Source organism: Sinocyclocheilus anshuiensis, unplaced genomic scaffold (assembly GCF_001515605.1).
Source record: "Sinocyclocheilus anshuiensis isolate Anshui unplaced genomic scaffold, SAMN03320099.WGS_v1.1 scaffold1163, whole genome shotgun sequence".
NCBI classification, from domain to species: Eukaryota; Metazoa; Chordata; class Actinopteri; order Cypriniformes; family Cyprinidae; genus Sinocyclocheilus; species Sinocyclocheilus anshuiensis.
This window is the reverse complement of record NW_015544295.1, coordinates 381,296-406,428: the sequence shown is the minus strand read 5'-3', so window position 1 is coordinate 406,428 and position 25,133 is coordinate 381,296. Positions and strand designations below refer to the sequence as shown.

Genomic DNA, 25,133 nt, shown 5'->3' with positions numbered 1-25,133 from the left:
CATTCTAATATGCTGATTTGCTGCTCAAGAAACATTTCTTATTATTATCAATGTTGAACACAGTTGTGTTGTTTAATATTTTTGTAGAAACCATATAAAACCATGGAACAGAATAACAAGTTCAAAAACCAGCATTTATTTGAAATAGAAATCTTTTGTAACATTATAAGGGCCAGTTTTACTAACAGTCTTTTGGCGCTAAAATAGTACTGTCAGGTTTTACTAAAGACGCGCAGTGACGAATTAGCGCTGAAAAGGCGTGGACACAGTTATTTTTGCGCCTGACCTTGTTGAATATGCATTAGTAGCAGTTTCCCTTTCAGACGCAAAATTTATGGGAAGAGACTAGTATTAAAATGAATCACGCAACGCGATTTACTAACGTTTGCGCTCGTCAAATTACTGGTATTTGCACCATTATTAAACGCCCAAAAAAAGTGATAGTCTTAAAGGGGTGGTTTATTGCGATTTCACTTTTTTAATGTTAGTTAGTGTGTAGTGTTGCTGTTTGAGCATAAACAATATCTGCAAAGTTACGAAGCTAAAAGTTCAATGCAAACGGAGATATAAGGCAGCAAAGGGGGCGAGGCCATGCTGCGCTGCTTTAGAGAAGAGGAAGAGAAAACTAGAGGTGCACGTAAAAAGCGGTTCTTAATACTGTTCCTCGCGTCCCCCTGCTCAGCACACACTCTGCATCTGCACATGCCGCTGAGGTGAGGGGCGGGACGTTTAGACACACACTAGAGGCGGTTTAGCCAATCACAACACACTGGGCTAGCTAACCAATCAGAGCCCATCGCCTATTTCTGAGGGAGGGGCTTCATAAAAGAAGGAAATGATCAGCGTGTTTCTCAGAGAAGGGACAGAGCGGTGTGGAATAAATGTAAATTATGTGAAAAATAATGCGCTTTTAAAAAAACGAAGCATTAACACATGTTAGACTGCACCCCATAAACACAATCAAGCCTAGAAAAAAAAACAGTGAACCACCCCTTTAAACTATTTTGCGCTTGAATGGCTGCACTTGTTGTTGCTGGAGGAGGCACCGCAGAGAACAGAGAGCGCGTGGTAGAAGGGAGAGCATTTTTCCACACGTATTAATTTATTTTGAATACCAGGAGCACACATTATCCGAACATATCATTTGCCAAGCTAGGTTATATTTAATTTGCTTCAGGAAATAAAAGACGACTTGGAATACCAGGTCTATCAAAACGTCTTGCAACCCTTCAATTGTTGGCCTCCGGTTCTTTTCAACATACTGTGACTTCTTTATTTGCGACTAAGCTAATTTGCGCTACGCTTGGTATATTGCGTTGGTCGATATGTAAATGAGATGTTGCATCTGAGTTCTTTCATTTGCACGTTGTTAGTAAATCACCCGCAGAAATTTCCACACCCATCGGCGCTGTTTTGGTATTGCGCTCTCGCGCTAATTTGCCCTGTTTAGTAAAACTTGCCCTAAATGTCTTAACTGTTACTTTTGGTCTTTGCTAAGTTATCTTATTAACTGTGTCTTTGCTAATTAACTAAATAAACAATGCAAAAAAGTAATTTCTTTAAAAAAAAAGAAAAGTTTTACAGACCCCAAACTTTTGAATAGTAGTGTATACATAAATTAATACAAATAGAGATTAGGTCAACAGTACCAGTAATCAAAATTCATGTTACATTTATTTAAATAATTTTTTTTTTAAATAAAATAATTTAATTTAATAAATTAACTGTCATACTACTTCCTTACAATTTTGTTTAACTCATTAACTTATCTTAATTATTATTATTATCCACAAAATGTACGTAAAAGTTATTACAATAAGGCATCAAATGAATGTAGTACAGTATAATAACACCAGCATTAATCATATAGGAAAACAACAGTTGGAAGTCTACAGTTTAAGACAATGATTCAAGACTTGTATAAAACCAGTTTACAGAGGCATAGCTTGTCTGAAGGTACTGATGGTAAAATTTACACTACACTTGGTAAATCTTGTGCAGATTTATGACGTTTGCTCCAAACTGAGAGGTTCTGATGCATCATATTGACACTGACAATACTGCATATACCATCTTCTTCTTATTATTCCCAATTACAATTATTAATTGGTTTGTTGATGTAATACAGCTGGAGTTGGAGTGGTAGAAGTCTCACCTCTTCTGCTGTGTCTGTGTGCTGCTGCTGCTCCGTCAGTTTCCTCTCCAGCTCGGAAACCCGCGTCTCCCCCTGCTGCTTCAGCAACACCGCTCTCTGCTCCAGCGCAGAGCACTGAAACACACGCAAGACCACTGTCAACATGTCCCATACACAACCCATACACAAGTCCTGAAGACACTGTGAAGGGCTTAGCCAAGTCGTTGAAGATAGAAGTCTTGAAGATACAGTCAGGGTGAGAGAGAGGTCAGAGAGAGGGTAAAAAAATAGTTGGGTAAAACTAAATAATGACTATTTTTGGTGCAAGAAAACTAACATTACAAAACTAACAGACTAACATTGAAAGAATGAAAGAAATTCCATGAAGAAAAAAATGAAGAATTTAGTCCTTTAAACAAATTCACAGAGTGATGAAGGCACAACTTGACGTAAAAAATATCAGGTATTTTTATGCTGACTGGACAACTCGAAAGCGGTGAATCTGGTTTTCCTCAATGTTTCACCTTTTCTCTCAAGGCCTGTAGCTCTTCTCTCTGGTCCTGCTGCTGTAGTAAAAGCTGTTCCTCTGATTCACGGGACTGTTTGAGTGTATTAAACTATGGACACGAGATTAAAAAAAACATTGTTACAGTAGTTTGATTAGATAAGTGATTGTCTGTTCAACCGATTAAGAAAAAGACAAAATACGAATGAGTTTAAGAAGACTTTTCTTGTCAAAGTATTATAAACAGGTGTGTACTTTCTTGTGTATGTGTGTGTGTTTGTCTTCATCTATAGCATAGCCCTGCATAATGAAAAAAATATAAGCTGATTTGCAAAAAAAAGGCCTAATATAACTAATTTGATATGCTGAGATTAAAAATATCAGTACAGACTTTCCATCATGTACAGTTTTTTCCACAAAATAAGATTATTTTTCTAATTATATATATGTATCACTTATCAATAAAACAAAAGCAGTCAAATGTCAGAAGTTTCGAAATGTATTTCAAAATTTTAAGGATAAAAAAAAGTATTCAAAATGAATAATTTAGCTTAGAATCTGCAAATGGGTGAAAAAATGTTGAAATACTCCATTTAATGTCAGACTGAAGAACTATGTCATTTTAAAGTAGTTTAATGTAATTTATTTATTTTTCAATTTTCTCTCGCCGTTTGTTTGTAGTAAAACACCCACAGATGCATGCATTTTCTTCATAATTCTAACACTGAAGTCAGGATTAGGCATAAACTAATGTCATACATGTGAAAATGGGCTGAGAAATGAAAAACTAGTTGTAACCTGCTCAGAGGAAGACAGGAATCATGTTTTGTGGTGTTTTTTTTGGCTGATTAAAGGGGTCATATGATGTTGCTAAATGCGGCAACCACATGTGATGACCCCGGGCTGGACTCCACTTCGTCTACGGTGAAAGCCGATCCGTTGATCCACACCACGAAGCTGTAGTATTCCCTCAGCAACCAGCACGGATCAGCTCCAGGCATGACGAAGCAGATATCGTCCTCTTTTGGAAGGCCAAACAAAGTAGTTTCGCTTTCACAACGAATCACACAGTGCCTTCATGACATGGCTGCAGCGGCGGCGACAACAATACTACAGCGAGAATGAAAGTTACGCCTTCTTTCTTTGCGTGAACATTTGGGCGGTGTTATGCAAATCTTCCCAGATCGTGACGTAGGTATGTGGGGGCGTGTTAGAACGAGCCGTTTTAGGTAGGCGTGGCTGACTCTTAACTTTTATAAAGAATATCTCTTTGGATTTGAGACTTTAGTCTTTGCAACTTTACAGATCTTCTTTATGCACCAAGAGCTTGTAACACACCAAAGAGAAAGGAAAAATTGAAATCTCATCATATGACCCCCTTTAAGGGATACTTAAAGACTTCACCTTACTAATGGTTGTCTAAAACAAGCAAAAATGCTACAAAACACCATATTTCGTGAGAAAGTTTGATATGCTCAAGCAAAACAGCCACAACTTTTGGAATCAGCTCCCCAAAATTAGTAAGAAAGAAGTATTGGATTTCATTCGGCACATGGTGTAGTGTATGTGCACCTTGTCCTGCAGCTGTGTGAGTTTGAGCTGCAGTGCGTCTCTGTGCTCTGTGAGTTCAGTCATCTCTCTCCTCTGCTGTTCACGTGCCGCTGCCAGAGCCTGATCACACTTCACCTGCCACTCCTGCTCCAGATCAGCCTGCAGCTGAGACAGCTACACACACAGGCACAAAAGTAGAACTACTTACTTAAAAAACATATATTGAGTGTCAACAACTTTAAACACCCAGTTACTGTTAGGAACGGGTAAGGAAAGTTGCCATGAATTCAGCATGGATCTATTCTTGTCATCATGTGCAAACACATTTACCTGTTCAGCTGCGGCTTGACCGGTGCTCGTTCTGGCTTTACGTAATTGGCTCCTGAGGTTGTCTAACTCCTGCTGGCCCGCCCTCCTCACCTCTTCCAGTTCCTCATCGCAGCGCTGTCTCTCCAACTGCCACTTCCTCTTTCTCTCAGAGAGAGTCTGAATCACAGAGGTTAATGCACAAGATGAGGTTTCAATTATTTGTTGTTTTCCCCTCACACATGTACACACAGACAGAAGTGTGAATTACTCACTCGTTCCAGACTGTCTTTCTCTGTTTTCATGTCCTGTAGCTCTTCTTCCATGTTGTTGAGTTTGTGCTCCAGTTCCTTTCGTTTCTGTTTTTCCATCTTGTATTGACTCTGCACTCTGTCTGCCGTCTCCTTCAGCTCTGAAACACACAGATACAGATACTTACATCAAGCCTTAACCAGGTGTTTTCCATGCAATTTTCCAGTCACTAACATTTGACTAATTTTTCCTTACTGAAAGCAAAAAAGTTCCAAACTAGAAACAAAACTGAAAAAAAAAAAACTCAAACAAAAGATAAAACAAAAATCATTTTAAAAAGGAAAAAATAAACAACAAAACAATCAAAAAATGAAAACAAAACAGCAAAGCAAATGAAAAAACAAGAATATTAACAAAATAAACAACAAAACAAAACAAAACAAAAAATTGTAAACAAAACATAAAACAAAAGAAAAACAAACAAACAAAAAAGTTAACCAGAAAACAACAAATAAAATAAAAAATTAATCAAAAAAAACAAAACATGTCCTGGTCATATTTCACCCCAAAAAGAAAAAGAGAGAAGAATAAAAGCATATTTTAACTCGAGAAAATGAAGCCTTTTTTCATTATTTTAATGATAATTTTCATAAAATTTTACCCACAAATTCATTATTATTTATGCATCATGATAATTTATATTTATATATTAAATTTATATTTTAATGCGGTTTAAAAATACAGTAATACAATAATAAGAATCATTGAGAATACTGAAATTAAGAAAAAAAAAAAATACAAAAAAAAAAGGTAAAACATTTGCATTTGTTATGGTAATGAGAATATGCTTAATTAAAAATAATGTAAAAATCTATATACAAATCATTATTTTTTTCTTTAATTTTTTTAGTGAAATGTGACCTGTATATGTTTATTGTGAAGTTCACCCACATATTTATTGTTTAATACATATTTTTGCGGATTTCGATTTTGGACAACAGATATTTCGCTGCAAGGGAACTGGAAACCAAGCGATCAACAGATCATCTTGCAGTGAATCACTTGTTTCACTCATGGTTAACAGATCAACATGGTTAGCTAGTTCTCACCCAGTATCTGCGCCTCCAGTGTTGTGACGTGTGTGCTGCGCTGCTGACCGTCCTGCAGGGCCGAGTTGAGTTTGGTCTGCAGCGCTGCGGCCTTCTGCTGCTGAGAGCTCAACTCCAGCTGCAGCTCCGACACGCGGGCCGTGGACGACGCCAACTCCTCTGTCAAGCGTGCCTTCCGGAGAGATACAGAGAGACGACATTAAACCAGCTTATCCTCAACTCATGTTACAACACAACTACTCAGATGAAATGATGACGAGACTGTAATGGAAAGAAAAAAGATACAAGGAAACAAAACCAGTGACAATATGATACGTCAAATATGGTGGTAGAACTATCTATCTCTGCTGAGAGCTGAATGCTGATTGGTTAGTGAGTGGCGCCTGTTAAAACAAAGAGTGAACAGAAAGAGAAATGGGAAATGCTTCACTGAAATAAATGATGGGAAACAGTGAGTGAAGACTATGAAGACACGGATGAGGCGGGACAGCGCTTTTGCTCACCTGATCCCAGCTCAATTCCTGTGGCAGTGCATGCAGGGAAAAGAGAGCAGTCACCACTAAAGGCTCTCAGCCAATCAGAGCAGTGTTAATTTACCAATTAGAGCAGAGATACATGGCTTAGCAGGAAATAAAGTGTTAACAGTAGAGATATTTAAGAGTTTTTGCTGTGTTATGAACACCAGATTCTTCTGTAATGTTAAAATGAGTGTGTAAAGAGAGTGGTTTTTGTGGTAAAAACAAGAATTCAGGGAAAACATTCTTCTACCTCTCTTTTAGAGAGACCATGATGGCTTTTCCAAATGGTTGGGCCTTGTTTAGGTCAAAAACTAAGGCAGAATCACGCGTATCCTTCACAAAAAAGTCTTTAAAAATATAATAAAAAAAATACAAAAATTGACAATGTTTTTTGTCAGATTATTTTTGCACATTTGCTGATTTTTACAGCCTAAAATGACTGAATTTGCTGCAGCTTTTCTCAAATTAAAGTCTCAAAAAGGCCTGTCTCACATCAGAACATTTTTTTCCTTTCAAACACTTATAAACCTGATGGTGTCAGAGTCCCAGTGCTATATATAGTCTGTCCATTATATTGCTTCCCCACTCCTTAAAAATTGTGGAAATTCAGACAAACTTATACAAAAACCTGCTGCAGAAATACAGAGTTTGTTGGATTTCGAGTTAAATTCTGCACTTCCAAATACACAATACTGGAGCGACCAAGTATCACATCATTATATTCATAACTTGAATATAACTCTATTGTTACTCTATTGAAACTCTATTCACAACTCTATTGAAACACACTGGGAGTTGAGTCACCTGAGGAGCGCTAACTGTATGCCATGTGAAGATGCTGTCTAAGAAGAGCACTTCAGATCAGGCACCTGATGTAGTCATCAGCCCATGTAGGCAGTATAAAGCATGGCAGCTCACTACATTTTGAAGCAGAGCTGCTCTGGTGTTATTGTGTGTGTGTGTGTGTGTGTGTGTGTAATGGATTGGACTGTTTAATAGAGTTACCTTGTCTTGCTCTGCCTGCAGTATTCTGGTCTGATTCTGTTCACTGCTGTTCTTCAGCGAGTCGTTTCTCTGCTCCATCAGCTGATTACTCTGCTCCACATACCTACACAAACACAAACACCCTCGAGTCACAATCTTATTTGACATGATAGTCAAAACAGTAATGCCTGGTTCAGACTACACGACATTTTTGTCGGTCACGATAGTCACTGTGTCAGATTACACGATTTTGACTCCTAAAATCTTGTCGTGGACAAGAAACATGTCAGACTATACGTTGCTTCCCGACCATTCATCGCGTGCCATCTTTAATGACGTGCGTGATGTCATTCGAGAAGGCGGAACTAGCGACTGACTTCCGAAAACAAGACTGTAAACATTGCTGAAGCGCTTCCGCTATAGTTCGCCAGCATTTTTCTTTCTTTGTTCTGTCGTGGTAGTCCCTTGATGACACATCATACAGGCAGGAGTACTGTTGCCACAGCTCCACGAACCTTTCCTCCATCTCATAATTCCACCTAGCAGCACCATCTCTCTTTCGTTTCGCCATGTTTGAAACCTGTGTATGAAAGAGCTTCTGTGCTGCTATTGGTCAACGTCACCAATGTGACAGAACTCGTCATGGACGACGGAAAAAAAATTAAACATGCTAGTCTTTCTGTCGTGATGTCGTGAAGCATTGCAGACGTGGAATCGGTTGTCGTCCACTATGACACGCTACACGAGCTGAAACGATGGAATCGTGTGTCCCGACGCCCATTGTCGTTTACGAATCCCCACGACACCCTACGTCAAGCAAATCGTGGCAAAATCGGGCTAAAATCGTGTAGTCTGAACCGGGCATAAAGTGAGAGAGTTGAACTGAATCCTGACCTCTGGTTCTGATTGATGAGCTCGCTGATCTTGCGGTTCTGCTCCTCAATGCGGGAGCTTTTCTCAAACACCTCTTTCTTCAGACATTCATTCTCCTGAATGAATGAATGAAGTCACATGACATGCAGGTCAACAAAATATTTCAGCTTTTTTTAAGTATTTTATTTTGATTGATTGATTGAAAATGTATTTATTTTCATTGTACATTTTTATTAGCTTTTCATCAACTCATAATCCGTCTGTAGTTCCCTCAAAAACTGCAAGTACTGAAAAATATGAATGAGGGTTTGATTGACCAATCACTGCTCACCTGCCAATTAATTACCTGTATGATTCTCTGAATGTTGTGCATGATCATTGCTGTTTCCATGGATACATTCGATAAGCCCAACGAAACGCTGCCTTGCTTTTGTAGGTCATCAATCTGAAAAAGAAGAGAGGTTTCTCAAAAAGTTGTGCAAGTATATAATGTAATAGTTACTTCGAAATATTGACTTATAATATACCAACCTTCGAAGATAAGTGGTCCAGTCTGTCTGCTACTTTACCAACAGCCAATCGGATTTCAGTGTTGTGCTGTCGAGCCTCTGTCATCAAGAAGGATGTGACATCACTAGTTCCTTAAAGAGACAGACAATCATTTACAATCCCAACCTTAAAACATTCACATCTGCAGCTGATAAGCTACAAATAAATGCAATATTTATGTCAAAGCAGTAAGATTTCGTAGGTTGTACAGATTTTGTAGTGCACAGCTATGATCTTTACCTTGGTAAGGCACAGTCTGTGTGGGGTACATCTGACTTACAGGCTGCAAAGAGGAAATCACAGTCAACTGATGTTTTATGCTTGGTGTTAAGGGTTTGTTCAGGATAGGGTTGCACCAGCCATTTGTAAGTTACTTAAATTGAAATAATAAAGTCCACACTAGGGGTTAATGAACTACTAGCTAGTTTGTAATAACAAACTCTGTAATTAATTTGGTTGCATCATTTGTTCTTAAGGCAGAATATGTAGCTAGTAAGCACGTTACTTTACTAAAGTAATGCATAGGTGCATAATATAACATTAAAAACTGCATTTAAAATTAATAAATGATTTAATACTGAAAAAAAATCTTTAAATCAAGTGTGTGTTGAAGAGCCGCTAACAATAATTTATTTACATGTTCTCTCTCTTAAAAAGCAGATGAGTGTAAAAATGATCACATGTCTAAAGAATTGAAGTTTGTCTGGTAAAACATGAGCTTACTGATGCAGAGTTACAGTTCAAGTTTTATTGCACAATGCAAATATACATACTGCACAAGTTGTAACTTTGTGCCTCTTTAGGTTGCAACTAAGCTAAGTTACACACAGCTGGTGCAACCGGCAGCAGATCACTAACTAACAGTAGGAGCAATATTAATAATCATCATTTACTCACCATCAAGTTGTTCCAAACATGTATGAGTTTCTTTCTTCTGTTGACCACAAAATAAGTTATTTTGAAGAATGTTGGTAGCCAAACAGTTTCTGGTCCCCATTGACTTATACTTAGAAGTCAACATTCTTCAAAATATCTTTTTATGTTAAACAGAAGAAAGAAACTCATACAGATTTGGATCAACTTGAGGGTGAGTAAATGATGACAGAATGAATTTTCACAGCACTAGTGAGTTATCCACCTGAAAGGCATGTACTGCTCCAGGAATCATGGGCTGTGGATTGGCTGTTGCCATTGTAACCGGTAGAAGGGCTGAAGCTGGAATGAAGAGAGAGTGAATACAATGTCATAAAACTAAAATGAACTGTATAACAGTATATAGCTATGCATTTGTGCGCTGGTTTTGTAGGTTTATGCTACATTTCATTTTATAAAACGGATAGTTCCGGTCCTTGATTCTGATTGGTTGAGCCACATTTGAAGCTGTTGTAAATTACACTACAAACACACACCTTTGTTTACTTCTGTGTGTTGCTCGGCAACCACTTTGTTGGAACCACAACTCTTTCTGAGGAACTACATTGTTTGGTGGAAGAATACTGTTTTTATTTATATCATTACACTTTTTTATTTTGTGAAACCTTACTACGTATATGGAATAACCGTTTTATAAAAGCAATAAGCCCCGTGAAGCCGTGGTTTACAGTGAATTTATAACAGCTAAGGGGGTTTTAAGCACTCCGCTTTGCGTCATGCCTAACAATGCCCCTTATTAAACCACGGCTTCTTGGGGCTTATTGCTTTAACAAACAATGAGTATATCTTATAAAAAGTGCATTATTTTACACTATGTTACACTCCTGACCTTGATCAGAATATGATTTGATATAGGTGTTACCCTGCACTGAAGGTGGCGGGCCGGAGGAGATGTGCACAGGTTGAGGTGATGGTTCACTGCTATATTCCTTGAGTCTGGACACACTCGGGTCCTACAGCAATAACAGGATCAGAGCGCATGAGGATTATCCCTCACATTTACACTGAGTATCTTTATTAAAGGACAAAAACATAGAGTACAGTGGCAGATTTTTGTGCCGTGTCTGGTTAGGAGACAGAGTCTCTGAAATGAAGTTCTCAATGAATGTCTCACAAAAATAAACCTTGCCTCAAGTTCAGAGTCACTAGAGTCTGGCTGTGAGGGCGATGAGGCTGGGCCGGTCATGAAGGGCAGCATTGGCTGGCCCATTTTGGCCATGCGTGAAATCAGTTTAGCTTTAGTGGCATCAGGATTCTGAAGACATTGCAAAACATGTCAGAAAACACACAGGCATATTTATTATACTGCAGAAGGTTTATTATTAGTGAAGCATTGATATTAAAATTCTAGTCGATAATTATTTTCATACTACGACTGATTACTAATAAAGTGCCTATAATAAAAGTCTCACTGTTTTATGTAAAAAAGAAATACTACTACTACTACTAAAAATAATAATAATAATAATACAAATTAATTTGGGCATCAAACATTATTATTAAAACTATGACAGATGAATATTCCTTTCTGAGATTTGATAAACATTTAAGAGTGTAATAAAATTATTAATGTCATTAAGTATTATTTAACTTAAACTACCATTCCATTCCAAAGTTTGATGTCTGTAAGATTTTTTCGAACGTCTCCTATGCTCACCAACATTACATTTATTTGATCAAAAATACAGTAAAAACAGTAATATTATGAAATATTTTCATAATATTTTGAAAGTTTTCTTTTTGAAAATATTTTAAAATGTAATTTATTCCTGTGATCAAAGTTGAATGTCCAGCATCATTACTTCAGTCTTCAGTGTCACACGATCCTTCAGAAATCATTCTAATATGCTGATTTGCTGCTGATTTCTGATTATTATCAGTGTTGAACACAGTTGTGCTATTTTCCCCTCACCTTTTGAACAGTAGTGTAATTCTAAAGCTAAAAGACAACAAAGGTAAAAATAGAAAATATCAGCCTGCATAATTAAAAATACGGTATATTTCCAATATCGTCAGATACTGATTTGACAGGCTAAAATCATCTTTAATGTTGGCCGATAATTACATTCCTGATATACTGTGCACACCTATTTGTTATAAATACATATGTTCTGCACTAACCACTAAGCCACAGCTCCAGATTTATTTATTTACAATAAAAATCTGCATCAATGAAACAAAATGCTAAAAATAAATGTGTGGTTAAACGGAGAAGAGCCAAATCTTACACTGAGCTGTTCACTGAGGGAGTTTGATTTTGCTCGAAGAGGCGGTTCACTGTAAACAAAGAGGAAACAGCAAACCTCAATAAAATATTATTAATATAAACAATCTCCAGTCAAGCTCCAACAGAAGGCCTGTAGGGCTCACCTGGGTTTGCTGGTTTGTGGGACAGTGCTGAGGGGCTGGTTGAGCTCGGAGGGGGTCAGACTCTCCACGCTGGGAGCAGGAGACGGAGCCGCCGAATCTCTTAAACTTCCATCCTTTGCAAACTTAACCTGAGCATGCATCAAGAGAGAATTCAGATGAAGAGAGCAGGGCTGGATCTCAATTTGCATATTCTACAACTGTGTCGAGGATGTAAAAGCACATACTTTTGAGTATGTATTAACATTATACAGTCAAACATGAGGGAGTAAAGGGAAGCTCTGAATGTGAGAATGACGTACCCGACGAATCTCGGCTTCAAAGACTAGCGTGCTGTCCGGTGGGACGTGGTTGGCAACGCCCTGAGACCCGTACGCGAGACTGGGTGGAATCACCATGAGTCGCTTTCCGCCTTTACGCATATTTAACATCCCGTCCTCCCAGCCCTGAGAGACGGACAGACAGAGAGAGAGAGTGAGCTTTAGACTGCCATATGAGTGATAATGACACATGTAATCCAGCCCAGCCAACTTCCCCCTCACCTTAATGACTTTCCCAGCCCCGAGCTTCAGTCTCAGCAGTTTGTCTTTATTCAGATTTGAGTCAAACACCTGGAGGAGAAGAAAAAAAATAAATAAAATATATATATATATAAAAGCTGGGTAGCAACAAATAAAACTATTTATCTACAGATTACTTCAAATAAAATAATTTATCTATAGATATTTCATTACGCTCATAAACTAGTCCAAAAGTTTTTTTTTTTATAAAAATTCTTACTTTTATTATGCAAGGACACATTAAAGTGACAGCAAAGACATTTATGATATTACAAAAAAATTATATTGCAAATAAATGCTGTTCTTTTGAACTTTAATCCATCAAAGAATCCTGATAAAAATGTTTCCACAAAAAACGCGTTTTTAAAATTGATAATAATAAAAAAATGTTTCTTGAGCCGCAAACCATCATATGTGACCCTGGACCACAAAACCAGTCTTAAGTGTCAATTTTTCAAAATTGAGATTTATACATCATCTGAAATCTGAACAAATAAGCTTTCCATTGATGTATGGTTTGTTATGATAGGACAATATTTGGCCGAGATACAACTATTTGAAAATCTGGAATCTGAGGGTGCAAAAAAATCACCTTTAAATTTGTCCAAATGAAGTTCTTAGCAATGCATATTACTAATCAAAAATTAAGTTTTGATATATTTACAGTAGGAAATTTACAAAATATCTTCATGGAACATGATCTTTACTTAATATCCTAATGATTTTTGGCATAAAAGAAAAATCTACAATTTTGACCCATACTATGTATTTTTGGCTATTGCTACAAATATACCCCAGTGACTTAAGACTGCTTTTGTGCTCCAGGGTCACATATTAGAATGATTTCTGAGAGATCACGTGACACTGAAGACTGGAGTAATGATGCTGAAAATTCAGCTTTACATCACAAGAATAAATTATATTTTAAAATATACTTCAATAGAAAACAGTTCTTTTAAATTGTAATAATATTTCACAATATCAATGTTTTTAGTTTATTTTTTAAATAAATGCAGCCTTGGTGAGCACAAGATACTTCTTTTAAAAACGGAACTTACTGAACCTTAGTGTTGTTCTACAATTCTCATGAAAACCATGTTCACGAGAATTTTAATCAGAATTCTGCCATATTCTCATAATGCATGCATCATGCAAATACATTAACTTGCTTAGCGCATAGTACATTTTGGATCATAATGGCATCTTATTTACTCACCAAAGCCATTTTTATTTACACTGTCCATTTTGGACACTGTGCACACGTAAATGTGGTCATTGACAAAACATCTTTACCTGTCCGATGGTGTTGTTTTGCAGTAGCCAGCCAGAGTAGGCCACTTCTAAAGAGTCTCCATTCTCCACAGACTGACCCTCACCGAGAACAAGATCCTGGATCAGGACTGAGTCTAACGCACTGCTGCAGTTCACTTTGGCAAGACAAACCTGAAACAATATTATTACTGCGTAAGAAGCTCCTCATTAGGGTTGTGATGGTGAGGTTAATCACCGCAGGGGCGGGGGCAGGGCGTTCCCACTTTTTCTCGCTTTCCTTCGCTTTTAAATAGCTTGTAAAAGCTGCATGCGCATTTTACTTTCACTTTCAAATAGCGGCAATTCGGCGTAAAGCAATTGTTCGTTTGAATTTTCCCTCTTTTCCTCGCTTTCCTTCGCTTTTAAATAGCTTAAAAGCACCGTGCACCTTTTACTTTCACTTTTGAATAAGCGGCAGTTCAGCGTCAATTGCTTGAATGCAACAACAAAATACAACGTCAAACTCACTTTAGCCTATACATAAAACATAGAACTTTTATTAACAAAACAAATAAAAATACACCATGCTATAGGGCAGGCTATGCCTAATATAAAATAACAAATAACTTACATAAAGTTTAAATAGGTATACAAAACTGGAAATAGGCTAAGTAAACATGCATAATATATAACCAATAAATAAGAAACGTAGAACATTTATTAGCAAAACAAGTAAGAAAGCTTGGAGGCACGGCATACACCTTGATGTAAAAATAAATAAATAAACGACACAAAGTTTAAATAAAGTAAAAATCAGCAAACAATGTGGAACCAATTAAATAAGAAATGAATGTTTAAAAAAACTTCCAAAATCACCTTAGATAAACGGCAAAAGTCAACAGGCTTTTCAAAATCCAAAATATTGCCAAACAGGCGCTTTTGCATCTCGTTTAGAAACTAAATCATCGCGATCATCTTGTCTGTCTCACCCCACTCTTCTTGTCAGTCAGCTCGACTCACTCTCCTCACTGGAGAAATTAAATCTGATCTGTGATGCGACTGTCGTTCGGCACGCTGCATTGAGCAGCCGCGTTCAGTTTTTAATTGTAGTGTCTGTTCTTTTACTGAACTAAATTATTATTATTACTATAAAAAATCAAAACGACGGTGGGGGTCGGTGCCGCGGTGGGCAAGTGACGGCTTAACACCGGTATCACCGTCAGCACCGTCTATCGCGGCAAGCCTACTACTCATGAGCTAAAATACAAACATAAAACACAAACCTCTTTACAAAAGTCTGTAGCTGCTTTCTCAGATTCAAACATCAGCGACCAATTCTGTCTCTGGTCATCATAAAACGTGCAGTAGTTACTGGGCTGGACCTGAATGTGAGAGAGACAGTTAGAAAAAAAAAAAACATAGAAAACAAACAAGTGTTGTCTGACTTGAATAATGTGAATAAGAGCTCACAGTGAGAACGAAGCCGCTGTGGATCCTGGCGGCCGTCACCTGCTTCTGTTGACTGACATACAGCAGGATCTTGTACTGAAAAAGAGTGCAGACAAGCAAATGTGTTAAGAAAGACTCAGTCAAAAGAAGACAAACGTGATCATTCTAACCTCTTTAGTTGAATGATGTCCAAGGACCGCAGCTCCAAGCTTGCCTTGTTTCACATACTGTCCGTTAACACTGCACAGAAAAAACAGTGATCGCTGCATATCTCTATTCATAACATCAGTCTGCAAACTGTACCTTACCACAGACAACCAGTACTCAAGATAAATACTTGTAAAAGGCACTTTGCTTTGGAAGACAGGTTTAAAATGTGCGGCAATACAGATCTGTACATTTTCCATGCTTTATTCAATACACTTAAAATTAAATAACAAATAATACACAAAATTAAAAAAGCTTCTGCATCTTTTCCAACTTACTATCTGTATGCATGTACTGCAGTAGCAAAGAGAACAGCAGGAGAGTTTGGAGGAGGTGCACCCTTTTGGGTTGGGGGTCCTGTAAAACAAAACATGTCATAAAAAAAAAGTATTATCGTACTTCATATTCATTATTTTTCCCTATGAGGTCCTCTTACACTACAGTTCAAAGGCATGCAAAAGTATGCATTAAAATGATCAAAAGTGATAGTTAATATATTTACACTGTTCATAATTCTATTTTAAATAAATGCTGTTCCTTTGAACTTTCTATTCATCAAAGAATTCCGAAAAAAAAAAAAAAAATGTATTACGGTTTCCAAAAAAATCTTAAGCAGCACAACTGTTTTCAATGATGATAATAATATGAAATGTTTCTTAAGCAGTAAATCAGCATATTAGAATGATTTCTGAAGGATAATGTGTGACTGAAGACTGGAGTAATGATGTTGGAAATTCAGCTTTGATCACAGGAATAAATAGCATTCTAAAATACACTTAAATACAAAACAATTCATTTAAATTGTAATAATATTTCACAATATTACAGTATTTTTAATCACATGAATGTAGCCTTCATAAGCCAAAAAACATTACAAAAGAATCTTATCAACCCAAAAATGTTTAGCCTAGGCTATATAAATATATAAATGAGATGTTTGAGTGCACTTTCACAGTTTTAGCAGATGCAATTCATTCTATTGTGGTTTCATTCCTATCAAACAAGGACATTATTGTTTCAGAGACTATTGATATGTACGTTTGCGTCAATGTTTTTTGCCCGATGCGAACTGACATCAGTGCTAAATTCACAGGTGTGTTTGTGCCATTGGCTGATTTACATTGTTCCTTTAGCAAATTTAACACATTCAGCGTGTGCAAAAGAAGAAAGCATTTTATTTCTCTTGGATCCTTGCAATTAAATGTCAGTTTTTTGCTGTTGAACCTTTAGAAACACCCCTTTCGTATGGAAGGTTTTTGGTGCTGTGCTTGCAGATTTGCTGATGTGCTAGATATAGTTTGTAATTATAAATGCAGTTTTTATGCAGTTTCTAACTCCTCACCAATTTATTTTATTTAAAAAAAACAAAATAGAAAAATGTGATTCCTCGTGATATGACCACTTTTAAGTGTCAGCTCACACTCGCAGAGGCTCCTGCAGTCTTACCTGAGTTGGCAGGGCTCTTGCGGGGCTGTTTGGGTGCCATGTACTGGAAAGACTCGTTCCCCTGGCTTGCTGCCTGATCCAGTCCAAACAGAGAGGCTAACTTTGCTCTGGAATCACAAAAAAACAGCAAGTAAGGCCACTATTACACTGCTCCACTTGCGTGAGATCACATGAGTCTCAGAACGACGCTCAATTCTCAAATCAAAGCTAACCTAATTTTGACTTTGAATGACTTTTTGATTACACTTTAAACTGAGAACATCAGTGAACACCTGCAACAACATATGAAACCAAAAAAGTACGACTTCCACAATATCATCAGGAAGCTAGAACGCATACGCCACTGACCCATGGATCTGTCTCCACTTGTAGTCATTGTCCTGCTGTCCTGCCATGCTCAGCTGACCTGTTTCTGACCTGCTGCCTGAGCTGGAAGCTATGCAATGATAACCAGTCAATCACTCCTCGTGTTCATCTGAGCTTCATGCCACATTTCCAACTTCCATGTAGTATCAGATCTCTTTAGCAGGTCTGGCAGGGACTACAACCACACAGCAGCGCCGCGTGACTGTGGGCGCCCCGTTCCCAGACTGTGGCCCTGCTCTGATCCGGGACGTGTAACTACCAGCATGTGAGCGGCATTAACACGCTGACTCTCCACCTCTCTACAATCCTTCTCAACAGCTTCATATTCCACATTAACACATGTGGATGCCAGCGCAGAATTGGATATAACACCAGAGACAAGAAATGTAGTGGCTCCAAAATTTAGTGACACTTAAAGAGGTTTGAAAATGGGGTCTGGGGACCCTCAGGGGGGCACAAAAAATGTGTTAGGGAGTCTGTGTACATGTTTAGAGAAAAATGTAAAAACAATGGATCATTTGAATAAAATAATTAAATAAATTATAAAAAATAAAAGCTATCATTAAAAATAACAGAATAGGAATGAGTAATAAAAAAATTAAAATAAAATAAATAAATAAACAGATAAAAATATATTAAAATAAGTAAATAAATAATCCACCTATCAGTACAGTACTATAATGAGTAGAAAAACAATGTCATAATGTAACGTAATCCTGTAAAGCCTGACATTTGAAATAACAGCCATATTATTATTATTTTTTGTTTTTATTTGTTAAAAAAAAAGTCGATTAGGCTTTTATGGCTTCTATAGTATGATGATATAGGCGAATATGGAGCTCATACTCAAGGAAGAAAAAAAACACCTGAGTTTTATTATCCCAAACTGAGCAAAAATATGAAATATGGTGCAGTTGCTGATATTTATTTAGACAAAAGGAAAAATTAAATATTGATAGCCTGTAATGTAAATCTTTAACAGTATAACAGACAACACAGTTTTGATTATTTAGAAGCTTTAGACATTTGCGTATCAAACATGATACAGTAAGGTATCACATAAATCATATATAGAAACTAAATAGTACAACACTTAAAACGTCTGAAAGTCTTACATTACATAAATCAAAGTTAGTTCTGCAATTTCGTTGAGACTTTAATGCGTTTTAATTAGTGGGGGCCACTAGTGGTTTTTAAGTGGGCTGTGACATCTTGGAGTTTTTAGTTTAGAAAGAAAGCTATCTGGCATTAAAATACTTCATAGGGCGAGATGATTTTAGTGGAATTGATCACATCAACACCCCAAGCAAGAGGTCTCTAAAGCAGGACTGTTAAAGATCAGACATCATATGATCATGGACGCAATGCGAGAACATGTAACATTCAACACATCACACGACTCTCTTGTCTGTTCTTGTACTTTGTCGCAACTAAAGTTGTTCAAGTTGACCTGTCAGCCATAAAACAGCTGCACTATATCTGCTACATTAATGTCCGGTATTAGCCAACGCGCGACACTTCTCTTCTCTCTGGCACCAGAATTGTTTTTTCTTCCCCATACCGTCGCTGCATTTCAGGTTCGGTGTTACACATCTACACAAACTCTATTTAAACAGTGAATGTCGTTTGTCTGATGACTTTTGTCTGCAAGATAGTGTGTTTGTCCGGCAGGAACTCACCCTCCAGTGGGAGACAGAAAGTCTCCGTCCTCGTCGTCTGCTGCAAACATGGCCCTGACTGAACTTCACACCGCGAGGCGAACTGAGGCGCCAGATTTACTTCTATTCCAGATATGAAGTAATGACAGCCTGCATGCGGCGAGTAAATATTAACGCGTAATAATTCTCCCCAGGCACTTCCTGGTTCTGCTGGTGTCAGCTGACCCGCCACCTGATCACGTGCGCTTACGTCACTCGGCACTTCTACTCAAACTGGCGCGAGAGAGAAAAAACGAGTCATTAAAACACATTTGGAAAATCTGAAATATATTTTAATGTGCTTATAGTTAATGTACTGAGTTGTTTAGATTTATTAATAATACGAAAATAATTTTAAAAAGTTATTAAATATAATGGATTTCCTTTATTTATTCCTCGTGTACTAACGTTTTATTTACATTTTTCTTCTTAAAAACACATAACTTATTATTGTTTATGTTATTATATTTCATATTATTATTTATATTTATTTCATGATGCATCAGCTGTTGTAAAACTATACGAAAACGAATATAAGTTTGGCGGAAATGTTTCATAATCGTAATTCGAGAATCTATTTGATCTGTATTACAGATCCGACAGTTTGATTTTCATAACAAATGCCACAGCAGCATCGCATCCGATTTGCATGCGGGCTTTTACAGTGAAAGTAGGCCTGTGGACTTCTCCTGCTGCTAAGCAACCACACTTTACACAAGCAAAGGCACACGCTTGTTAACGCTTGTGAGGATGTACTGTTTTAACAAATGAGGTAAGTGTATATAAATGTTATAGTGTATTATATATAAATATATATAAGTGTTATAGTGCTATTACACCAAATGGACAAAACGAATCCAGTTCAAATAAAATGTAAGCTAAGCGCTTTTCTTAAAGGGAATAAATGATTATCACAAAGGGATTAAAGGGTTGTTCTATTTTTATTGTCACATTGTCATTTTACTCAGTAAATGAATAAAAGCCTGTAGGTTATTTTGAACGTTTCTCACTAATAATATTTTATATGCTCGAATATTAATAGGCTAAAAAAAGACTCTTTAAAGGAATATTTCACCCAAAAATGAACATGTGCTGAAGATTTACTCACCCTCAGGCCATCCAAGATGTAGATGAGTTTGTTTCTTTACAGGAACAGATTTGGAGAAATTTAGCATTTCATCACTTGCTCACCAGTGGATCCTCTGCAGTGAATGGGTGCCGTCAGAATGAGAGTCCAAACAGCTGATAAAAACATCACAATAATCCACAAGTAATCCACAGCACTCCAGTCTATCCGAGTCCTCTATCCATAATATTGTTTTCTCCAGTGAAAAAATTGTCTCGTCTGAATCAGGAGGGAAATATGCCCAGATCAGGCACTGTTCATAAGTGAAAAAAAAGTAGTGAACATGTGGATTTTCTGTGGATTTTAATGTAAGAAGACAAAAACAGATGGACGTTTTGGATGTTAGACAATCATGGATTTGTCTTTTCTCTTCACAAGACATTAACTGATGGACTGGAGTGGTGTGGATTATAGTGATGTTTTTATCAGCTGTTTGGACTCTCATTCTGACGGCACCCATTCACTGCAGAGGATCCACTGGTGAGCAAGTGATGCAATGCTACACTTCTCCAAATCTGTTACGATGAAGAAACAAACCCATCTTAGATGGCCTGAGGATGAGTAAAGTACTGTATGTTTTAATTTTTGGGTGAACGATTGCTTTAAGTTTTTCCACTCACAAGTCTGATCAGGTTCATTGTAGTTCTCTGAAAACTCATCTATTTTCCTTCATTTTTCAGGGACTTTGAGGCCAGTGTGGATGGAGCTCATTGTTTCAGGGTGCTGTGTTCGCACCCATGCTGCTGGGACACCGAGCGCCGCTGCACCAGAGGAATCAAACGCCACAATCCAGCACGTGTGAGGAAACACTCTCTCAAAAATGGTGTGTTTCCTTTCCAGATTTATGGATATTGCATCATTTCTTTGTGTCATCTACATCCAGTCCCTTATTAATTTGATCTTTATCTGTATAATGCCACATTGTTATTCTGGTCTCTTGTAATACGAGCAGAGGACTTTCCATCTCTGAGTATAGTTAATGTCTCTGAATGGGCTGGACGGGGGAGACCGATTAAAGAAAGGCCACTGTACGGTGCTGACACAGAGGCATCTTTGAATGATGTCTCTTGTGTTTCTCTCAGCAAACAGACACAAGACACTCAGAAGATTAAGAGGTAAGTCTAATACATCACTGCATTAATACAAAAGTGATCAGAACTGTTATTTTTCTGTCCCACTACTCACAGTCTCTGGTTATTGTTTGTCAGGGCAAATCTTTCCTTCCCAGACATCATGTTGCCCAGCGATAAACCAAACAATATGCTCAAGGTATGTAGAGGTTACACTTGACTTCCAAAATATCAGTAATCATATCTGAATTATATAAATCGTGACTTGTGATTGCAGTTAAATACAGTTGAGATCAGTCCTTTGATGGGTCGCTCTGAGTTGCCACAGTGTCCAGTGGTTATGTGGAATCCCAACCCACACCATGAGCCTCAGTGGCTCCGCCAAAACAAGTAGGCCTGACCTTACAATAATTGCTTACCATTGTATCAACAAGGTCTTATAAATCATATAAGTAGCACTGCATATTATAGCATTTTTAAACCACCTTTATGAGTTATGGATATCAAACATGTGATGACCATATGTTTTTCTCTTTTTCCTGGACATGTCTTGGCCTGTCCGGGGTTTCTAAATTGCCTTAAATAGCTGTGTTTTGGCTTTGTTTTCCTATTGACGTTCTCTCTACAATCCTCATACATTACATGTACGAAAAATGTAAGTGTTGTAAATGTACATACATTTTTTAAAAATTGAAATTATAAAAAGCTTTGCAGGATTTGCGATGCTGATGATCATTAAAACGCGTTATCACAGTCTGTGAAAAGGGTCCATAGAAATACAAATTCAAAAACTGGATATTTTAGGCAATTTTAAAAAGTCCTGACCAGAACGTATGGCTACTTGAAAATGAATTGCATACTTGTTCATTAGTCACATGTACAGTGTTTTTTTATACTTGCATTTAACTGATGTTTGGCATCTGCTTTTCACTATGAAGGTCTAAATCTCCAAACATCACTATAAAAGAGTTAGTCTGCCTTCCATCCAAGCCGTCCATAGTGGTGAGTGACCAGGCAATGTGTCTGGTATAATTATGCAGCCATAATAATGTGAGAGCATCATTAGTAGATGCCAAAACTTTATATATATTTACAAAAAAAAAAAAGATTTTATATGTAATTTAAAATATGTATTATTAGTATTAATACATTTTGGATATATTCAACTGCTTAATAATAATAATACATAAATTTGTCTCTCTGTATAATTATGACTTTTGTTTAAAATGCCTATTTAAAAAATACAGTCAAACCAAAAATTATTCAGACACCAGATATCATTTTTACTAGTGGGTGCAGGACGCTATAGTTCAGTTATGCAAGTGAGGATAGCAAAATAAAGTAAACTGTGACATATTATACCCAAAAAGTCTTCATACAGTGGACTATCAGTAGAATTGATAAAAATTTGGGACCAAAAATTATTCAGACACTTTGACCTGACCATGTTTAGCTTAAGTGTTTTATCTTTAATTGCTAATGCGAACTTTTTACACCACAGACTGAACAAGATTAAGCTTTGTTTGGTAATAGGTCGAGCTAAAGTGGTATTATCTAATTTTGTACTTAAATTTAACAGCTGACAGCTATTCAACCGAATTCATTACATACCTTTCTATCAAAGTTCTCTGACATTATCAAGATGAATTTGTTCTGACACAGTTTAACTCTGAGTTCTTGTCATATTTTATTACCATTTTCGAAACTATAGCGAATATAACCATTATAACGTGAGAAATGTTGAAGGTGTCTGAATAAATGTTGGTTTGACTGTAAGTGATTTATTTACATTTTTATTTTATTTTTTATTAATTATATGTAACTCTTAGTCTTTTAAAGCAGAAGTGTGTTTGTCCAGCATAATTCTGCTGTTTTTGTTTGTTTATATTCAGGCCAACCAGCGGAAGAAGAGTAACGGTCGTAAAAGGAGAGGGAAGAGAGGAATTAACTCTACACAAGAGGGCGCTGGCAGCCCACGGTGGGTGGGCATTGGCTTTAATCCCATTCCCAAAACCACCCCACATCACCTCTCCCACAGCCTAGCGGTCAAAGGTGAGCATATATATGTTTTGGGATAAAGCTACAGTTTTCCTAACTGACCCATATTAAATGAAATAATTTCTCAGTTCTGTAATTGGAGTAATAGAGTACTACCAACTTAAAGGGATAGTTTACCCAAAAATGATGGACTGTCCCTCATGTCATTCCAAACCTGTACAACTTTCTTTCTTCTGTGGAACACAAAAGAAGATATTTTAAAAAGTGGTTACCAAACAGTTTTGGTCCCACTGACTATTTTTGTCCATATTGGACAATGGAAGTCAGTGGGACCCACAACAGTTTGGTTACCAACATTCTTCAAAATATCTTCTTTTGTGTTCAGCAGAAAGTCATACAGGTTTGGAACGACATGAGCGTGAGTATAATGTTTCATATATAATATGATATAGCATATTATATGTCTGTGTGTCTATTTATTCCTTCCTTTTCTTTCTGTCTCTCCCACTCATCTGTCCACAGATAGTGGGTGGGGATCATTGGATCAAAAACTGCCAAGCCTAACCACACCACACCCAAACCCAAAGAGCAGTAGTGTCAGTCCAGCCTTGAGCCTGAGTTTAGAATCAGTAAAGTGCTGGAGAGGCCACTGAAACAGACCTAAACAGATCTCATACTTATGCCACATTAAGAAGACAAAGGTTTTTAACTGTAAATGAAAAGTCTGTTCCATAAGTAGTTAGTCGTGTCCAATGATTGTCTTGAAAGTCAATTCCTATTTTAAACATAGACTAGTTTCAACAAATAATTAAAATGTAGCCTACGTGGTTTGTTTTTCACTGCCTGAACAGTTAATCTATTCACAAATGTGCATTATGATGATAAACAGCAGGTGGCAGAGCAGATCAGAGTGATTCAAATCCTAACTGAACTGAACTTGCAAAGTGACTACATCAAATATAGTGTGTGTTCGGTTGATATATGCTATATGAATAGAACTGCAGTTGACAATTATCAACAAACATGCACAATTGTTAAAATGTATTTTTATGTTTTAAAAAGAAATCAATACTTATGTACAACCAGATAGTATTTAGTATGTAGTTAAAATCATGTTTTTACCTGTGATCAGTTTTGATCACTGCTTTTTAGACTTTCAAAAAAATAGGGCTTTGCCAACACAGATAGTTTATAATGTATAAAAATTGAGATTTAAAGGTGCAATATGTAAGATTTTTTTATTAAAATATCCAAAAACCACTAGAACAGTGCTTATTTTAGTGTATATTTTGCTGACTTGTGTACTTACATTATCCCAAATGTTTCGAAGAATGTTTAAATCCAGAGAAATAAGCAATTTTAACTAGTGACACGGACCGTGTCTATAGTGTCATTGTGTCGCCTGCCAATGACGTAATTGTAACGAGGCGACAGGGACGAGAGACGTGCGGATCCATTTGCAAAGCTTTATTCATTAGAATGGTCAGAAACAGGCGAGGGTCAGACATTGGCAACAGGTATATTGAGGGCAAGACACAAGAGTAATCCGATAAACAGGCGTAGGTCGATCAACGGCGAACATAATCCAAAGGGCTTGACAAGAGGGGTTATCCAATAAAATGAGCAATAGTCCAGGCGAGGTGCAAACATAGTCCGAAACAGCAAAGCAAAGGGTTAATCCAAGATACACAGGCAGAAGATCAGAAAACAGGCAAGGCAAGACTTTGACTAGACTAAGGGAACTAGACCTAGAAACTTAAACAAGGTCAGGGAACTGGCTCCGTAAATTAGCTACGCTAAACAGCATAAATGCTTAAAGGGGTCATATGATGCTATTTTAAAGATCATTATTTTGTGTATTTGGTGTAACAGAATATGTTGA

At 37.1% G+C, this 25,133-nt stretch overlaps 2 protein-coding genes across 6 annotated transcripts in view; one reads left to right on the top strand and one right to left on the bottom strand.

The window, feature by feature from the left end:
• The window catches only part of fkbp15b (FKBP prolyl isomerase family member 15b), a 23,819-nt gene extending 4,559 nt beyond the window's left edge, over nucleotides 1–19,260 (bottom strand). For 3 of the 4 annotated variants that reach the window (XM_016499010.1, XM_016499013.1, XM_016499012.1), the window contains exons 1-26: nucleotides 19,040–19,260; nucleotides 16,995–17,101; nucleotides 15,827–15,905; nucleotides 15,512–15,581; nucleotides 15,363–15,437; nucleotides 15,176–15,274; nucleotides 13,935–14,084; nucleotides 12,624–12,692; nucleotides 12,384–12,527; nucleotides 12,085–12,212; nucleotides 11,943–11,991; nucleotides 10,844–10,969; nucleotides 10,577–10,667; nucleotides 9,920–9,996; nucleotides 9,022–9,064; nucleotides 8,764–8,873; nucleotides 8,579–8,677; nucleotides 8,254–8,348; nucleotides 7,381–7,483; nucleotides 6,361–6,393; nucleotides 5,858–6,029; nucleotides 4,772–4,908; nucleotides 4,521–4,676; nucleotides 4,212–4,364; nucleotides 2,659–2,751; nucleotides 2,156–2,269 (exon numbers count right to left, since the gene is read on the bottom strand). In XM_016499010.1, coding sequence (XP_016354496.1) covers nucleotides 2,156–2,269; nucleotides 2,659–2,751; nucleotides 4,212–4,364; nucleotides 4,521–4,676; nucleotides 4,772–4,908; nucleotides 5,858–6,029; nucleotides 6,361–6,393; nucleotides 7,381–7,483; nucleotides 8,254–8,348; nucleotides 8,579–8,677; nucleotides 8,764–8,873; nucleotides 9,022–9,064; nucleotides 9,920–9,996; nucleotides 10,577–10,667; nucleotides 10,844–10,969; nucleotides 11,943–11,991; nucleotides 12,085–12,212; nucleotides 12,384–12,527; nucleotides 12,624–12,692; nucleotides 13,935–14,084; nucleotides 15,176–15,274; nucleotides 15,363–15,437; nucleotides 15,512–15,581; nucleotides 15,827–15,905; nucleotides 16,995–17,101; nucleotides 19,040–19,089 — 2,622 coding nt within the window. In that variant the 5' untranslated portion in view covers nucleotides 19,090–19,260. The remainder of the gene's footprint in view (nucleotides 1–2,155; nucleotides 2,270–2,658; nucleotides 2,752–4,211; nucleotides 4,365–4,520; nucleotides 4,677–4,771; nucleotides 4,909–5,857; nucleotides 6,030–6,360; nucleotides 6,394–7,380; nucleotides 7,484–8,253; nucleotides 8,349–8,578; nucleotides 8,678–8,763; nucleotides 8,874–9,021; nucleotides 9,065–9,919; nucleotides 9,997–10,576; nucleotides 10,668–10,843; nucleotides 10,970–11,942; nucleotides 11,992–12,084; nucleotides 12,213–12,383; nucleotides 12,528–12,623; nucleotides 12,693–13,934; nucleotides 14,085–15,175; nucleotides 15,275–15,362; nucleotides 15,438–15,511; nucleotides 15,582–15,826; nucleotides 15,906–16,994; nucleotides 17,102–19,039) is intronic. The other variant, XM_016499011.1, reaches the window with a different exon arrangement.
• Nucleotides 19,261–19,647: 387 nt separating this feature from the next.
• LOC107698089 (uncharacterized) lies at nucleotides 19,648–24,409 on the top strand. Of its 2 annotated transcripts, none has more exons than XM_016499001.1 (8): nucleotides 19,648–19,829; nucleotides 20,864–21,006; nucleotides 21,266–21,298; nucleotides 21,392–21,452; nucleotides 21,531–21,643; nucleotides 22,192–22,255; nucleotides 23,146–23,305; nucleotides 23,774–24,409. In XM_016499001.1, the coding sequence occupies exons 2-8, from the start codon at nucleotides 20,921–20,923 to the stop codon at nucleotides 23,902–23,904; spliced, it is 648 nt and encodes a 215-aa protein (XP_016354487.1). In that variant the 5' UTR covers nucleotides 19,648–19,829; nucleotides 20,864–20,920; the 3' UTR covers nucleotides 23,905–24,409. The 2 variants fall into 2 exon arrangements, with proteins under 2 accessions (XP_016354487.1, XP_016354486.1); XM_016499000.1 differs by having other exon boundaries at nucleotides 21,136–21,298.
• Nucleotides 24,410–25,133: the final 724 nt, after the last annotated feature.

Bases quoted from the DNA above. Each gene is read 5' to 3' on its own strand.
- LOC107698089 (XM_016499000.1), top strand. The intron at 21,299-21,391 runs GTAAGTCTAATA...ATTGTTTGTCAG, and splicing joins GACACTCAGAAGATTAAGAG to GGCAAATCTTTCCTTCCCAG. The intron at 21,644-22,191 runs GTAGGCCTGACC...TTCACTATGAAG, and splicing joins CAGTGGCTCCGCCAAAACAA to GTCTAAATCTCCAAACATCA.